The sequence below is a fragment of the Trifolium pratense genome, unplaced genomic scaffold (assembly GCF_020283565.1).
Source record: "Trifolium pratense cultivar HEN17-A07 unplaced genomic scaffold, ARS_RC_1.1 scaffold_71, whole genome shotgun sequence".
NCBI classification, from domain to species: domain Eukaryota; kingdom Viridiplantae; phylum Streptophyta; class Magnoliopsida; order Fabales; family Fabaceae; genus Trifolium; species Trifolium pratense.
The window spans coordinates 35,601-54,507 of record NW_025721054.1 but is presented as its reverse complement, the minus strand read 5'-3'; the positions used below and the strand labels follow the sequence as shown (position 1 = coordinate 54,507).

General features: G+C 34.9%; 1 protein-coding gene, 1 long non-coding RNA gene and 1 pseudogene across 2 annotated transcripts; all 3 read right to left on the bottom strand.

Moving 5' to 3' along the window:
- Positions 1-3,989: 3,989 nt before the first annotated feature.
- On the bottom strand, positions 3,990-6,755 carry LOC123901636 (annotated as a pseudogene).
- Positions 6,756-7,645: 890 nt separating this feature from the next.
- On the bottom strand, positions 7,646-8,532 carry LOC123901646. Its single transcript, XR_006807101.1, has 3 exons — positions 8,462-8,532; positions 8,217-8,355; positions 7,646-7,675 (listed from the first exon to the last, which is right to left on the bottom strand). It is a non-coding gene; the product is annotated as an uncharacterized LOC123901646 (long non-coding RNA).
- A 261-nt stretch (positions 8,533-8,793) lies between these two features.
- Positions 8,794-18,522, bottom strand: LOC123901645 (secreted RxLR effector protein 161-like). Its single transcript, XM_045951684.1, has 2 exons — positions 18,407-18,522; positions 8,794-9,515 (listed from the first exon to the last, which is right to left on the bottom strand). Exons 1-2 carry the CDS (start codon positions 18,492-18,494, stop codon positions 8,842-8,844), a joined length of 762 nt encoding a protein of 253 aa, XP_045807640.1. The 5' UTR covers positions 18,495-18,522; the 3' UTR covers positions 8,794-8,841.
- Between the last annotated feature and the right edge of the window lie 385 nt (positions 18,523-18,907).

Genomic DNA, 18,907 nt, shown 5'->3' with positions numbered 1-18,907 from the left:
AACACACATGTATATGTAACTCTAACCTTTAAAATGTCTATATAGATTATACAATATCTTATAATTTGAAAGTTTGTTCAACCGGTTATGAGTTACAACTATTTTGTGAACTTTTTTTAATCATAAACAGATGGGAAAATATTGGTGGAAGACATTGTCAAATTGGGCACCCAGAAAGAGGATGTAGATAAAGACGATGTTGGAAGATCAGTGTAGTGTGTTTATTTGTGATTTTTATTATATTGTCATGTTATTTTTTAATGTAACTTGACAATAATGGTTGGTATGTATTCATAGAATCTCATTCCCCTAAAATGTATAAACAAAAAAGATTGGGCTCTTGTATTAGGATGGAGTATTTCAACGAGAAAAAGTAATGTTTTGAGTGAATTAAAATGATTTAAACGAACATGGTGGCTCACACTTTAACTAGACATTTTTAGGTCTAATCGCAAGTTCTTTGATTAAGTCTCTCATTGTATTGTATTGTTAATGAAATGAGTTGATTGTGTTTGTTAAAAAAAAAAATACATATTGAGTTAAAATTTATTGTTTGAGTAATAATTTAAGGGTCATGCTAAACAGTGCCCTTGGGGCACTAGTTAAGCATACTAAAAAAGAAAACAAATGATAAAGTTAATGATGAGAGAGAATAACTTTTCACATCATTAAAATATTGAATGCACAATTTACGAGATAAAACTTCTATATTTGTATCCTTAACTAGTGCCCCGGAGGCACTGTTTAGCATTTTCCATAATTTAAAGGATGTGGTAAATTTCAAGCATTTTGAAAAGTATTTTTTTCCTTCCAAAAATGAGGAATTTTAACATAATACATTTTTTGTTCTCGTATTTCTAAACTCAACTTTTTGGTCCCTATTATCAAAGTGAATATTTTTTTTGGTCCTCCTATTTTAATGATGTGGCACTTAGGTGGCATTAATGGATTGGGAAACTTGTTTTCCATTTCATTATTATTTATTTTCTTTATAAATTAAAATATTAAAAATGAATTAAATAAAAAAAAGTTTCTTCATCATCAACAACACCATCGCATCAGAATCTAAAAACACATAAATCTCTCACACAAGAAGTCTCCAAGACTTCCAATTCATTTTCATCCTGCTTCTCAATCTCTAATTTCCTCGACAAAGTCACACATTCTCCCTTACAAACAGTGACAACTGCTTAGAATCAGAAATCTTACTCGAATCACACGAAACTGAAAACTTCTCCCGGCGAAATCCGAATTGGAGCTTGAACTCGAATCAACTAAAAAACAGACAAATTTTGACTCTTCCATAAGCTTTCTCGGCGAAACAATTAGCACCGACGAGATCTGACGTCTTCTCCGGCAAGGAATCTTTTATCGGAGCTTCACCGGCGAGGAAACTTTGTGTTTTGATTTAATCCAGGTCTGATTAATGATAATGATGATTTTGGTGTTTTTAGATTTTAAATTTGGGGTTTGTGTTTCTAAACTTGAGATTTGTTTCTATATTTAATAATGATAGCATGATTGTGATGAATCTGCTGGTGTAGATGTAGTGGTGTTGTTGATGGTAAAGAAGAAGAAACCTTTTTTATTTAATTCATTTTTAATATTTTAATTTATAAAGAAAATAAATAATAATATTAATTATTAATTATAAATAATAATGACATGGAAAACAAGTTTCCCAATTCATTAATGCCACCTAAGTGCCACATCATTAAAATAGAGTGGGACCAAAACATTATGTTGACTTTGATAATAGGGACCAAAAAGTTGAGTTTAGAAATAAAAGGACCAAAAGTTCAAAAAAATTAAAATAGGGGACCAAAAGTGCATTTAAGCCAATTATTTAATTTAAAATAAATAAAAAAACCATTTTTCTAAAAAAGCCAGTTAACGCCAGACCACCACCGGTCAACGCCGGACCACCGCTAGAGTTCTGTCGTCAACTACCATGTTTATATAGTGGAATATTATGGTTAACAATATGGTAAGGTTCTCCATGTGCACGTGATCAACCACAAATATTCACTAAGTGTTATTTATTCAGTGTTTGGTAACATGTATTGGAATAATAGACCTTCATTCTGTGGTCGTTAATATTTATGTAGGCATTCCAGAGCCACATGAAAGACTTATCCGTTCTAATGAGTCTTTTTCAGTTTTTGTATATTGGGATTTAGCCAGGCGAGAACAATAATGAAGAACCACCCTAAATCCCCAATTGTCATTCTTTCATTCATTTTCTATTTTTGATAATTTAATTAATGTTTTTTAAGAAAATAAAATTACTACCACTATTTCTAAATATTTGATTCATTTGGAAAAATTACAAAGATTAAGAAATTGATTGTCGTGCTAATTTGTTGAGAATTAATATTGTTTTTACAATTTCATCATTCAAGAGAGATAACGAGTTAATATGTTTTTAGAGTATTTATTAAATATCGTAGAAAAACATGCACTATAATTTGGGGTATATTTGAAACAAAAAAATAATAATACCGTTAAAAATTTAAAATGAGTCTTATAACAAGAGACAAAGAAAAATCTCAAGAAAGTCTTATACTTTGTGAGTTAGTTAGTACAATTTAAAATATTAAAAACAAAAGAAAAATATGACATGGTTGCCACATCATCATGGTGTAAAAGTCCATGTCATTTAATGAGTTGGCATGTCTTCCAAATTCAAGATCAAAATAAGAGGGGGGCAAATGTATGTAATTTTAAAAATAGGGGGACCAAAATTGCGGATTTAGCAAAATAGGGGGACCAACACTACATTTAATCCTAAATTTAAAGAATTTAAAATTACTCAAAAAATAGGAATTTGAAATTTCTTTTTCCCACATGTTTGAATTTTTTTTTAATCGACCCTATAAACTTCTAGAAATTGCATACTGATCCCTAACTGTTTTTAAAATTGGTCCATAATATTATTTTTCAATATGGTCCTTTAAATTTTATAAAATTTCAAATTGATTTCTATTTCTCAAATTTTAAATTTAACCCAAATTTTTTTTTGAACCAAATAAACTTACTGGATTTCATTAATTATCAAAAGTTCAATACATAAAGGAATAATCTCAAATTTAACCCAAAAATTTTAGAATTTATAAAAGTGGTAAGAAAAAATGTAAATGATAAAAGTTTATATTGCACCACATAGGTACTGCCAAAATGCAAGCTTGATCATTAAACCACACAAGTACTACCAAAATACTTAGATACTAAAAACCTTAATCAAATCCCCAAAATACGCATATAAACATAGGCTACCACATTCGTGCATATTACATGGCCAGTTATGTAAAATGCATCCTTTGAACTTCAGTTACAGTCCTCCAAGAACAGTTCCATGAGATTTCGGTTTCCAAAATCACCATTGAACCTTGGGAATTTTTTTTTAACCTTGGGAATTAACCACCTTATTAGTATGCTGAACCTGAACACTGCTATGCTCAGCAACAAAATGTTTTGTATTTATCAAGCAGAAGATTGAATCTTATTGAATGATAAAAATGGGTAAGGTTCTACCTTTTTTCAGTTACTAAATCCAAGACTTACATTTATAATTATCAACACAAATCTAGTGCTATTATGCCAACACCCACTGAATTTTATCAAATACAACCTCATTATGGTTTCCTCCATTGATCACAATGTAAGCATCCTTATATGGCATAGGTTGTCTGCATAATGCCATACATACATACCAGATCGATATTATAAGAAATAGTTTATACTCCAAATAGTTGGTTTCTTTGTACTTTGTTCCTGAGAATTCCTTTGAAACCCTTATCAGTAGGGTCATCAAAGCACAATAGATATTATCCTTGTATTATACTATGAATGAAATTTTATATTAAAATTGCATATAAGTCAACAACTAGCTTTCACAATATGGCATCATCCCGCATTTTTTGGCCACCAAGACAATTCTTTACAAAAATCATGGAACAAAGTATATCCGACTTTGTATACCATACAGTGTGACAGTTTCACAATTAGGGTCATAAAAAGAGAATAGACATCATCCACGTTTTGAATAAAATTTCATATTAAATTTCTTTCCTTTGAAAGCCACCATTCAACTTTTCCATTATGAATAAAGAATTGATAATGCATTTTTCTCAAAGGTCATTGAGGCATCCATCCCTTACAAAACTTTTGAAACATTTGGGACAAGGATCATTATGTTCATAATGCAAAATCACTTCTAATTGCAGTTGCAGAATTGAATTTAGGGACTAAGGGTCATCAAAGCAGGCTATATACTCATTCATGCATTAATATATGAATAAAATTCATAATTTTTTTAACAGAAAAACGGGCACTGATAGAGACAATTGCTTGAGTAACAATTAAGGCAACAACTAGCTTTCGCATTCAGGGACTAGGGTCATTAAGTAATTTATCCAGCATGTTTTGGGCATCAAGACATCCGATCAATTTTTATCGAAGCAGAAGATTAAAGTTTTTATCGAAGCCCATCATCGTTCCCAACAGGTATTGATTATAAACCAGATAGGGCAAATATGTTGGAATGAAAATTCCAAAAACTGTTGTTTTAAAATATTGGTACCAAACATGATCTTGGACATAACACTTTTTGCACAATTAAGGTTCTTTTTGTTCTTCGATGATCAAGAACGAGAAAAATGGGTACCTCTTTTTCAAGCAGAAGATTGAATGTTCTTGACAAAATAAAAAATGTAAAAATGGGTCTTTGTAATGTTCTTGAGGCCAGAAAAACAGTTCATTACCTTCCAGGAGGCATCATGAAGGACTTTGTAATGTTCGGCAACTTCTGAAACTCAAGCTTTTCATATCTTTCATCACCATACCCTCCTCTTTCTGCAGCTTTCTGATATGAATGTGCAAAGAATATAAATAAGCAAAACAGGGAAACATGCATGAACCAAGCTCAAACAGTGTAACCCATCAATAGTGAAAAAAAGTCAGAAGATCATGGTGGATGAACTTTAGAAGCAAGAGAGCTGAAATCATTTATGTATTAGGACTTGAACCACCCTCTTGAAGAAATGTAATCATCTAACTTTTGTAAATCAACGCTCCACTCCTTATTTAATTCAAAATTTTATATCCCAACCCAACAACATGGAACATAGAAAAGGGAGCAGAAGCAGATAAACATTATAAAAAATAAGCATCGTTTTACAGAATAAAAACCTTTTCCAGCATGAAAATAAGCAACATTGAAATCATGTCTCAACTTAACCCAACAAACTACTATTTGCTGGCCACGTAGCAAGTGTTGCTTACATCTGGTGAGATGTCAAGATCTGGAAAGTCCTCATGAATCTTTTACCTTACACCATTCAATATTTAGTCCCTTAGAAGATGAGAAGGCCACCCCGGAAAAAGAATAACGATCAACAATGAGTGTTATTCCACTTTTCAATTTTGTTTCCATCAATGACCTGCACCAACAATACAACATAATCAAAGAAATCTTGGAATTTCAATTGTCATGAGCAAGTACCAGCAAAAATATCCAAATGGTTCTATTGCTATAAAACTCAAACGCAACATTAGCTAATAAGAACAACATTCTAGGATATAACCATATTAACATAGTAACTAGAGCCATGTATCAAGCTTTATTTTATATTTATGCTTCCCTCAGAGTCAGAAACCATGCCAGCTTTACAACACTACGTCGTCACAACTTGCTTCTGCGGATTACATAAAGGCTAAGGAAACTGGAGGTTTTGATCAAAGGACTTGAATGCCTAAGCTGTCTATGGTTACCATTTCTTCCTTTATATCCCCACTCTTCTTGGAATACTTTATCCCCTTTCTAGCTAGACAATGGTCCATGGCCATATATTAAACTTACAAATGATGAATAAAAAAAATTTGTTGTTCTTTCCGTGCTACTTTTTACAAACAAACCTCCTAAGCCCCCGCCAAGACCGTCCTCATAGAAGCTACAAGCTTTCAGAAAACAAGTGAAATTAAAACATAATCACGGTTCACATGACATAAACTTCACAAACTAAACCCCAAAAAGCTGCTTATGACAAATAATAACATAACTGATAGGAAAATAAAAACAAAAGCATAGAAACCTCTTTTCCCAACGATTAGAACTGAATATAAGCTGAATAGTATGATCATCCAACTGTGATGCATTTGTAAGATAAGCAGATACCTCCAAATTGTTCGTGAACTGTTTTTCTGGGATAAAAAATGAAAGTTCCAAAATTTACCTTACCAAATGAAAAAGTTAATCTTTCAAAAATTCGTGCCAAACAAACAAAAGGGTCATGGGAAAGAACACATTTGCTCAATTAAGGTTCTTTTGTTTTGTTTTTATGAAGCAGAAGTTGAATGTTGTTCATAATGCAAAATCACTTCTAATTGCAGTTGCAGAATTGAACTTAGGGACTAAGGGTCATCAAAGCAGAATATAAAAATTCATAATTATTTTTAAAAGGACGTCGATAGAGACAATTGCTTGAGTAGCAATTAAGGCAACAACAAGTTTTCACATTGAGGGACTAGGGTCATTAAGTTCATCCAACATTTTACTTTATGGTCATTGAAACATCCATGATCCATCTGTTACAAAATTTATAAAACAAAGTATATTCATCGATTCCAACGGTCAACTTTAGGGTTACTAGGGCAATATACTCCCCACCCCTTTTTCAGATAATGAAAGAGATTCCGTCACACAATGATTCAGTCTTATAGGGTTTTTATACCCGTTTAAATTGGAAACCCGCCATCGTTTCCAACATGTATCGATTATAAACCAGACTGGGCAAATATGATAGAATGAAAATTACAAACACGAGTGAAACGCCTTTATCACGACAAACAAAAAACTGTCTTTTAAGGTACTTTAGGGACAGAACAGAAAACCTTTTGCACAATTAAATTAAGGTTCTTTTGTTTTTCTCAAGCAGAAGATTGAATGTTCTTGAATGATCAAGAATGAGAAAAATGGGTAAAGTTGTACCTTTGCACAATTAAGGTTTTTTTTTCCCTCGAGCAGAAGTTGTACCTTTTTTTCAAGCAGATGATTGAAATTAGGACAACGGATCATCAAAGCAGAATATATATATATATATATATATATATATATATATATATATATATATATATATATATATATATATATATATATATCCAGTCATGCATTATTATGAGACTACACCTTTAGGCATATATCAAACTCAGTGCTTGCAAAGGAATTTACACTAAGCTATGGCACATATAACTATAAGTAATTTTTTCGTCATAATATGTCAACCAGACAGCCACAGTGAAACATACTATAGCACAAACCTAGCAAACATTATTTTCTGGTTAACCAGTTCAGAGCTCACCAGAAGCATCAGTCTACTGTCCCCCAGTGTGTAGAAACACTCCAATAAGAGTCCTTTTATGGCATCAACAAGTCCCTTTCACACCTTTTGTGAAGAGTGAATACAGATCTGTAATTCAATGGTTTTACTGATCACATAAATCATTACGTTGAAGTATTAAAATAAACACATAGCATTATGGTCATAAAGAACTCCGCGAATGTTATTGACCATCAATACAAACTTACATGTGGAAAAGTTGCAGTCAACAGCTTATTTACATGTACTGAAAATAATCCCAAGGAAACGAATGTTATTAACGCATCTGCAGAACCAACCTGCAAAAGTAAACCAGCACAAATCAATTGATTCAAATTCTTTTATGAAAGAATTCATTAATGAAAGATGGTATTGTAGAGGTAAACTTATAACATAAAAACGGCCAAAAGATAATGATTAGCCGAGAAAAAAATATTTCCAAACCTTTATAAAGGAAAATGTTTCTTACACAACAAGAATGATATGAGCAAAGTATAGAAATAACTGTGGATAACAAAACAACTATTTCTAATAACAACAATTGGTGGTAATTTGTTTTCCTTTTATTCCTTTTGTTTCAAGGATGGGTTTTTAACAGGAATCACACAGATGACATATAATAGTGGTTAAAAGACCACATGAAGCGCTCTCCACAGAAGTGCTTATGTGGTGTTAGCTTGGAAAGAGAATTACTTCAAGGTATTTCACAGATAGAGGTATAAACTATATGAGGGAATCCTGATTGTGTAGTTATTTATATATTTTCTGGGTAGGATGCCCAAATTTTCAAGAGTGTTTCATTTTCTTTATTGTTGTAATTAGATAGTAAAGTTTTTATACCTTCTCTTTGGTCCTCCCTTAGCATGGTTTCTTTATTGGAATTTGGAACCTTCCTATAAAATTTGCTTAGAGAGCAAAAAGCTTGATTGCACTTTTTTACATTTTTGCTGTCCTTTCCAGGGATATTATTCCCTCCTTTCTATTTGTACCTAAACTATTCAGCGCTAGAAATATTTCTCTTACTTTTGCAAAATAAATAAATAAATGCTACATATTTTTCAAAGAGCTTAATTTATTTGCATTACCTTAGCAACCAACACCCTCAGAGTTTTGAAGGCTTCAATTCTAATTCTTGCAGAACTCCGTTGTCCCCTTGCAGCCTGTTGGTTTATGGCAGAATAATATTGAAAACTAAAGTATGTTGAAGAGAATAATACTGAGATGAAATAGGGAAATTCGGTTTATTAATGACTGCATCAATACACTAAATAGTAAGTTCAAAATATCAAAACAGAACACAACCACATCACCATAGAATTAGGAATGTGGGATAATAAAAGCTACTTTCTCTCCTAAGATGTAGGAACCACTTATTGACTCAAATAAAAAACTAAAACAATAGAAAATAAAGATAAAACAGCCACGTAATGCAGTCCAAAAGCAATAATTAACACTCCTCCTTGCTTTAGGATCTGCAAACTCCAATTTTCTGCCTTAAAAACTCAAACTTGCTGACAGGAAGTGGCTTTGTAAACAAATCTGCCAATTGATCCCCTGACTTGCAATAAACCAAAGTCACTTCTCCATTTTGCTGCATTTCTCCTAAAAAATAGAGCTTGATGTTAAAATGTTTAGTCTTCCCATGACATACAGGATCCTTTGAAATTGCAATTGCTGCCTGGTTGTCAATAAATACCTCTATCTTATGATTTTGTTGGAGATGTAAATCAAATAAAATCTTTTTTAGCCACACAACTTGATTTACAGCTGTTGTTGCTGCTATGAATTCGGCTTCTGCAGTGGATTGTGCTACTGTCTCTTGCTTCTTTGTGCACCATGAAAAAACTCCTGAGCCTAGACTGAAACAATATCCAGAGGTACTCTTCATGTCATCAACGGATCCAGCCCAGTCACTATCAGAGAATCCACACAACTTGAATGTTGGACAGCTCTCAAATTTGACACCATAATCAACAGTGCCCTTAATATATCTCAGTATTCTTTTTGCTGCTTTTAAATGCATTTCACTAGCACAATGCATAAATCGAGAGAGAATACTTACAGCAAATAGAATGTCTGGCCTTGTTGCAGTGAGATACATTAAACATCCAATAAGACTCCTATAGTATCCTTCATCAACTTTGTCAAACCCATCTTCCTTGCTCAACTTCTCCTTTTGGTTCATTGGTGTGCTAACTGTTTTGCACTCCTCCATCTGAAATTTTTTCAATATTTCCTTTGCATACTTCTTTTGGTAGATGAACACATCATTCTCATTTTGCTTGATCTCAATTCCAAGGAAAAATGTCATCAAACCAAGATCTGTCATTTCAAAAGCTTGCATCATTTCTTGTTTGAATTCCTCAACAAGCCTTGTATCATCTCCAGTTACTAAAAGATCATCAACATAGAGGGAAATTATGAGAGAAGTTTTACCCTTATGTTTCACATAAAGAGTGGACTCAAATAAACTTTTTTCAAAACCTATGCTCAATAAGTGATCATTTATCTTACTGTACCAAGCCCTTGGTGCTTGTTTTAAGCCATAAAGGGCCTTCTTAAGAAGATAGACTTTATCTTCTCCACCTTGCACCGCAAATCCCTCTGGCTGCTCCACATATATCTCTTCTTGTAAATCTCCATTTAAAAAAGCTGATTTAACATCTAACTGGAAGACTTTCCAGCCTTTTTGTGCAGCAATTGCTAACACCAATCTAATTGTATCTAATCTTGATACAGGTGCAAAAGTGTCAGAATAATCAACACCAAAAATTTGTGCATACCCTTTAACTACGAGTCTGGCCTTGTATTTATTGATCGAGCATTCTGCATTAAGCTTTGTTCTGAAAACCCATTTAACTCCAATGATGTTTCTATCTTCAGGCTTGTCAACGAGTTCCCATGTCTTGTTTTTTTGAATCATTGACATCTCCTCCTCCATTGCATTTTTCCATTTTGGATCTTTTAGTGCTTCTTCACAGCAAGCAGGTTCACATACTGCAACATTGCATCTTTGATAGATATCTGACAGCAGCCTTGTGCCTCTAATGGGAGGATCATCTTCTAATTCGTTCTCACACAACTCTGTTGTTTGCTTTTCAAGATAATCATCTTCAATATCATTGAAAGATCCAATTGTTTTTTTAGGATTCTTCCAGTCCCATTGTTGATCTTCATTAAAATGCACATCTCTAGAGACAGTCATTGATCACCGTCGTTTCGTGATCAAAATAATTTTAAAATAAGTAGTACAAGGTAGTAACCTTGGTCGTTTCGCAAGGACTCACAATCGGTTTAACAATGTTAGAATCAATTTAAAGATTGCAAATTGGGGGTTTTCGGTTTTGAAAACAGTAACAACAATAACGAATTTAATCAATGTGAAAGTAATCAATCCATTGGTTTTAGGAAATCTTGTTTATCATCTATCCTAGGTTCTCATAAGATTGTTCGTTAGTTTATGCTGGGCTGATTATAGAACTAATTTAACAAGCGAAAATCAATTCTATAAAGAATTGTTGATTAAGCACCAACGTGTTCAATTGACTATGGGGATGATCAAGCGTCACCGATAACATAGATAAAATCATAACAATAATTCATTCAGCCCCTTTTTACAAGCGAAAAAGCATATATCAATTTCTATTCAAATTAATTTATACAAGCGATGAATGAATTCGAATGGTCTTGATAGTATGAATATGAAACAGAATAATTAAGCATCAATTGTATCAAACTCATACATAAAGAAGGAGACACGAAAATTGATATATGATAAGCATAAACATATGAATTGATAATAAAACCGAACCTCAAGAATCAAGAACAAAATTCCTTACACCAATGGGTTGAAAATAAGTTTAGTTCTCCATGAAGGTAGTGGCTGCTCTGGGGATTGGTTTCTCGTGAAATCAGAATGAATAATCTCTGACCTAGGTCAGGTTTTCGTTTTAATACAGCAAGCAAAATGGGCCATAAATCAATTGGGCCGAAAAACATAAAGTTGTGCTGAAATTAAATTCGTCTGGAACATAGATGCAATTATTTGACACACTTGCGCTCCGAACTGGGTTTTGGCCTCAACATGAAAGTTGTAGCTCTTGATCTCAGCTTTCCAACGCATCTTCCCGCGCCTCAATCCGATATTTGTAACTCCAGTTATGACCTGCGGACTGGAAGGGTGTCAAAGTGCTATTTATTCATAAATTAAGTGCGAAAATAAAATAAAGTTAGAAATAAACTTAAACATAAAAACACATTAAAATAGTGAAAATAGTAAATTAAACCATAGGAATACACTAGTACAATAGTAGAAGAATGTGCATTAAAATGCACTGATCAAATTCCCCCACACTTGAACTTTTGCACTCCGAGCAAAACTCAAATGAAAAACTTAAAAAAAAAAAAAAAAAAAAAAAAACAAATCACAAGCAGTCGACATATTCCAGGTTTCAAGCTTCAAACCTCGGGTCAAAATTCAAAGATTGGCACAATTCTTATCTATCAACTTTCAATAATAATCTTGCGTGTGTGTGTGTACCGTCTCCCACTGTCAACCAAAGTAATGTCAAGATCCCTCTCTGAAACTACCATTCTAGATGCTAAGCTGTCATTCTTTTCCTATAATTTTGGATTTAACCAGAATTTTAGACTAAGGGGGGCTATTTCTTTTCAAGAGATCCAAAGCTTTTCAACATCAACTCAAGGGCAACTACTTTCAAGCTTTATTATTTTATTTTATTTTATTATTATTTATTGTTTTTAAGCTTTAGGTACTACTCCACCTTTTCACCTGACGGGATCTTACTTGTAATAAGTCCAACCTGTTACTCAGAGTAGAGCATCCTACACAGCACTTGTTCCTCCAGTTTCGGGCACAGGAACTTGTTCCTCCAGTTTCGGGCACAGGAACTTATTATATTCATTATTTTTAGCTCTTAAGCAGTTTCCTTTTTCTCAATTAATAGCAATGATCGGTCTATCTGTTACTCTAGCCTTTCCCCCACACTTAGTTCTAATCATACCCTCCATTATATTCAAATTAGAGAACTCAGTCTAAAGAATAAATATTTCAGAGATTTATCTAGACATTACTAAGTTTGACAGTGTTCAAGCAGTTGTGCATTAAGTTGCAAAGACTATCATGTCAAGTATCATAACAAAAAACTCCAAAAATTTCACTGACCCTACAGCTATCTGCCCTAGCCTTAGAACATGTGACTACTCATGACAATTTATTTTATTATTATATTTTTTTTTTTAAAACACAAAAATGTAAATGTAAATGTAAAATGTCCCTCCCCACACTTAAACCAGACAGTGTCCGCAATGTAATCTAAACATAAAGTGAGAGTAAAGGAAGGAACACACCCAAGGGGCTAAGGTGTAGCGGCTGGTGCTGGTGCTTCTATGTCTGGTGGTTTTGGTGGAAGCCCTTCCACACTTTTATGGAGCAGCTTCAACCGCTGTCCTTTTGCTTTGAAAACTTTGCCAGTACCTGTACTTTTAATTTCTATAGCACCAGAAGGAAAAACATTAGTCACGACAAAGGGGCCAATCCACTTGGATCGAAACTTACCAACCATATCTTTCAGGCGAGACTTAAACAACAAGACTTTTTGGCCAACAGAAAATTTCTTTTTGGAAATCATCTTATCATGGAAGTGCGTAGTCTTTTCTTTATCATGGGAGTGTTTGGTTGGGGCAGCCGGAATGTCAAGAACTTTAACCGTACAGACTGCCTCATTGACAACAACTTCACCTGTATGAATGTTATTATCCTGCAAATCAGACTCAATCTTAGCACAAACAGAGCAAAGGTTAGTGTTAGTAACTAAATCCATATAAAAAACAGAATGTTCTTCCACGGGATGTTTCATGGCATCAAAAATGTTAAACTTAGCGACAATGTCGCCAAACTCCATGGACATGGTTCCATCATAAACATCAACTTTTGTTCTTGCCGTTCTCATGAATGGTCGGCCTAGAATGATGGGTGCCCTGCTGGAATTAGTTTCTCCCTCCATGTCTAGAATGTAGAAATCTGCAGGAAGAATCAAGTCATTAACTTGCACCAGGACATCTTCTACCTTCCCATCAGGGCGGGCATTGCTCCTGTTTGCTAATTGCACGATTAAACCTGTAGGCTGCAAAGGACCAAGATCAAGGTTATTATAAATAGAAGTAGGCATAACATTAATACCTGCTCCCAGATCAAGCATACAATTTTCAAACTTGCGATCCCCAATGGAACAGGGAATAGCAAAAACTCCTAGATCATCACACTTTTCTGGCATGGTCTGACTGAGAACTGAGACATTAGCTGAGGAACCAGTTTTGGGCTGAATGAAAGCAGAAACATTTCGTCCCAAACTGACTCTCTCATTTTCCTTCAACTTCCTCTTGTGTGTGCACAAGTCTTTCAGGAATTTTGCATATTTAGGAATCTGTTTAATTGCATCAAGGAGAGGAATGTTAACCGCACATTTTCTGAATACATCTAAAATCTCCTTGTCTTCCTCAACCGTCTTCTTGATATTTTTCTGCACCCTTTGAGGAAAAGGAATTGGTGGCACATATACTCTTTCTTTTTCGGGTTCGGTCTCAATTGTAACAGAAGGAGGTTCAGGAGCAGATGATGCTGCAACGGTTTTCTTCTTCTTTTTCTCTGGAGCTGGTTCTGACACTCTTCCGGATCTCAAAGTAATTGCACTCACATTTACATTCGGATTCGGCACTATTTGTGCAGGAAGGTTACCTGAGCCCTGAGCTTGTAATTGGCCTATTGCATTAGCCATTTGTCCCATCTGTGTTGTCATGTGCCCCATCTGAGTTGTCAAGTTCTGAATGCTAACATCTGTTGTTGTTGGTACTGTATGTTACTTGTAGCCATTTGCTTGACAAGGTCCTTCAATGAAGGTGAAGGGATGGCTGGTGGGGCAGAGGGGGCTGCAGCCTGTGACTGATTACCGTATCTGAGGTTTTGATGATTCCTCCAACTAGGATGATACTGGTTGGTGGAGAGGTCAGGATTGTTGTACCTGTTCTGATTGTAAAGGGCTGCTGCTGCATATGCTTGAGGTAGCTGGGTTATTGTTTCATCTTGCAGAATAGGACATGTGTCGGTTGGATGTTCAGGAGAAGTACAAATGCCGCACACTTTAGCTGTTTGAGGTCTATTAACTGCCAACTGTTTCACCAAGGAAGTAAGTTCATCAATTCTAGCATCAAACTTGGTTTCGAGCGCCTTGATGGAAGGAGAGGAAGACTGAACCTCATTCACACTTGCAGAATTATTTCTAGTTGTAAACTGTTGCGAGTTGAGTGACATGTTCTCGATCAAGGCCTTTGCAGCAGCTGGAGTTTTATCAACAAGTGCTCCACCACTAGCAGCATCCAAAATGTTCCTATCCATTGGTAGCAACCCCTCATAGAAATACTGGATGAGTAATTGCTCGGTGATCTGGTGTTGAGGACAACTAGAAACTAGCTGCTTGAATCTTTCCCAGTATTCTGCCAATGATTCGTTTCCCTGCCTAATGCCGCATATTTCTTTTCTGATTAACGCAGCTCTAGAAGCGGGAAAGTATCTCTCTAGAAAGACCTTCTTCAAATCATTCCAAGTTGTGATAGAATTCGGCTCAAGATAGTACAACCAATCTTTGGCAGCACCCTGGAGCGAGAATGGAAAGGCTCTAAGCTTGATATGATCCTCTGTTATACCTTCAGGCCTCAATGGTGTAGAACAAACTACCTGAAATTCCTTCAAATGCTTATGTGGATCCTCACCTGCAAGACCATGAAACTTGGGCAACAACTGTATCAAACCAGATTTCAATTCAAAAGGAATATCAACGTCAGTATATTGAATGCATAGACCATTGTAATTGACATCAGGAGCAACAAGCTGCCTTAGTGTTCTTTGTTCAGCCATGTTATCAAAAACAAGTTTAGAATTAAATAAAGTATGCAAAGAGAAACTATGTAAGAATCAGAATCAGACTCGTTAATGAAACAAATAGAAAGAAGAGATATGGTTAAAATAGATTCAAAAAAATATAAAAACACGAAATTTAGTCTAATTAAGTAAAATAAGAATTTTGGAAATTAGTTTGGAATTTTCTCAAACTATAAAAACAGAAATAAATTAAAATAAAATAGTAAAACACGGAATTTGGACTTTTTAGATTTCCGTCACCTATTTTGTCTCAAAATAGGCGATTTTGAACTCTGATTTTTTTCTGATGAACAGGTATAGGAAAAACTCGATTTGGAGAAGATTTTCCAGAAAACTGTTTTTTTACGAAAACTGATTATTAGGGCACGTAAAAGCCAGAAAACACGGGAAAGCAAGGCTAGAACGCAACCACACAGAAACTGAGTCTAATATTAGCTAAAATCAATTGAGAGTCCCCGGCAACGGCGCCAATTTGATCACCGTCGTTTCATGATCAAAATAATTTTAAAATAAGTAGTACAAGGTAGTAACCTTGGTCGTTTCGCAAGGACTCACAATCGGTTTAAAGATTGCAAATTGGGGGTTTTCGGTTTTGAAAACAGTAACAACAATAACGAATTTAATCAATGTGAAAGTAATCAATCCATTGGTTTTAGGAAATCTTGTTTATCATCTATCCTAGGTTCTCATAAGATTGTTCGTTAGTTTATGCTGGGCTGATTATAGAACTACACTGCAGCCATTCATTTATCTAAAAATCCTATAATTTAACAAGCGAAAATCAATTCTATAAAGAATTGTTGATTAAGCACCAACGTGTTCAATTGACTATGGGGATGATCAAGCGTCACCGATAACATAGATAAAATCATAACAATAATTCATTCAGCCCCTTTTTACAAGCGAAAAAGCATATATCAATTTCTATTCAAATTAATTTATACAAGCGATGAATGAATTCGAATGGTCTTGATAGTATGAATATGAAACAGAATAATTAAGCATCAATTGTATCAAACTCATACATAAAGAAGGAGACACGAAAATTGATATATGATAAGCATAAACATATGAATTGATAATAAAACCGAACCTCAAGAATCAAGAACAAAATTCCTTACACCAATCGGTTGAAAATAAGTTTAGTTCTCCATGAAGGTAGTGGCTGCTCTGGGGATTGGTTTCTCGTGAAATCAGAATGAATAATCTCTGACCTAGGTCAGGTTTTCGTTTTAATACAGCAAGCAAAATGGGCCATAAATCAATTGGGCCGAAAAACATAAAGTTGTGCTGAAATTAAATTCGTCTGGAACATAGATGCAATTATTTGACACACTTGCGCTCCGAACTGGGTTTTGGCCTCAACATGAAAGTTGTAGCTCTTGATCTCAGCTTTCCAACGCATCATCCCGCGCCTCAATCCGATATTTGTAACTCCAGTTATGACCTGCGGACTGGAAGGGTGTCAAAGTGCTATTTATTCATAAATTAAGTGCGAAAATAAAATAAAGTTAGAAATAAACTTAAACATAAAAACACATTAAAATAGTGAAAATAGTAAATTAAACCATAGGAATACACTAGTACAATAGTAGAAGAATGTGCATTAAAATGCACTGATCAGTCATCTTTCCACTTTGAGGATGATACACCTTGTAGGCTTTTGAAACAGAACTATATCCCACAAAAATTCCTGGAATTGCTTTCTTGTCAAGTTTATCACGCTTAACTTGTGGAACATGTGCAAAACAAACACAACCAAACACTTTAAGAAAGGTTAATGAAGGCTTATACCCATACCAAGCCTCAAAAGGAGTTTTATCTTTCAAAACCTTTGTGGGGAGTCGATTTTGAAGATAAACAGCCGTGTTGGCTGCTTCTGCCCAAAATTGTTTTGGCAAGTCTTTCTCATGCAACATGCATCTAGCCATCTCCATTATGGATCTATTTCTCCTTTCACTAACTCCATTTTGCTCCGGAGTGTATGGAGTTGTGAGTTGATGTACAATGCCAGCTTCTTCACAAAATAAATTAAACTGTGTTGATGTATACTCCTTCCCATTATCGGATCTTAGAAATTGAATCTTGCAGCCACTTTGAGTTTCAACCATATTCTTGAACTTTACAAATACTCCAGCCACTTCATGCTTAAATTTCAAGAAAAAAATCCAGCACATTCTTGTAAAATCATCTATGAAGAGAACAAAGTACAGACTACCTTGTAATGACGGTGTTCTTTGAGGTCCCGCCACATCAGTGTGAATGAGTTGCAGCTTTTGAGAGGCTCTCCAAACAGTTTTTGGAAATGGTTTTCTGATTTGTTTACCAAATTGACAAGCATTACAATTTGGCAAATGATTAGAAAGCACCGGTAGACCTCTTGTCATATCATTATTCTTCATGTTCATCATTCTTTGAATATGACAGTGACCAAGTCGCTTATGCCACAGTTCAGTGGGACTGACTTCAGTGAAATAAGCACTCTGCTCCTCCTCAATTGGATCAAATGAGAAGCTTTTACCTCTCATCTTAACCCTTAGAATCTCCCGACCAGTGGTGTCGAAGATTAGACAAAGTTGATTTTCAAAAGATACTTTAAATCCTTTTTCAATCAATTGGCCTACACTAAGCAGATTTTGGTCAATATCAGGTACATAAAGAACATCTGAGATTGTCTTTATACCTGAACTCGTTGAAATTACCACAGTTCCTTTTCCTTTTGCAGAAATATAGCCACCGTTCCCAATTCTGACTTTTGAGATTTGAGTATGCTTCAAATCTTTGAAGAGAGTTCTATCATATGTCATGTGGTTTGTACAACCACTATCAATCAGCCAGCATTCTGAACTACTTTTAGTTGAAAAACACGTTGCCACAAAAATCTGATCTTCTTCATCTTGCTCTACAACCTGGGCATTGACTTCATGTTGTTGAATTTTGCTTTTGCAAATTATAGCTTCATGTCCAAGCTGATTGCACTTGCTGCACTTTGCGTCTGGTCTTCTCCAACATCTAAATGGTGGGTGACCGTCGAGGCCACAGTGCTTGCAAGATGGATAACTTTTCTTTTTACCTTTGTCTTTTCTTGGGTTGTTTGCGGTACTTCCAACTTCATGATGCTTGGCTTGTAAAGCACCTTCCACCACATGATCCTGTCTCATAAGCCTTCGTTGCTCCTGGGCTTGCAAGGCGTGCAATACTGCTGCTAAAGTGATTGTGGACAGATCTTTTGTGTTCTCCAAAGCCGTTATTGATGCTTCATATCTCTCTGGTACTGTAACCAAAATTTTTTCTACGATCCTCGAATCAGCAAATTGAGTTCCGAGTAACCTAACCTTGTTTGCAATGGAAAGCAATCTATCTGAGTAATCTTTAACTGTCTCAGACTCTTTCATTTTCTGCAATTCGAATTCCCTCATCAAGTTCAGCACTTGCATGCCTCGAGTCCTCTCATCCCCTGCGTATTCTTCCTTCAAATAGTCCCAGATGGCCTTGGCTGTTTTGAGCGTCATGATTCTGGTGAAAACAGTTTGTGAAACACCGGCAAAAAGACATGATTTTGCCTTTGCCTTTC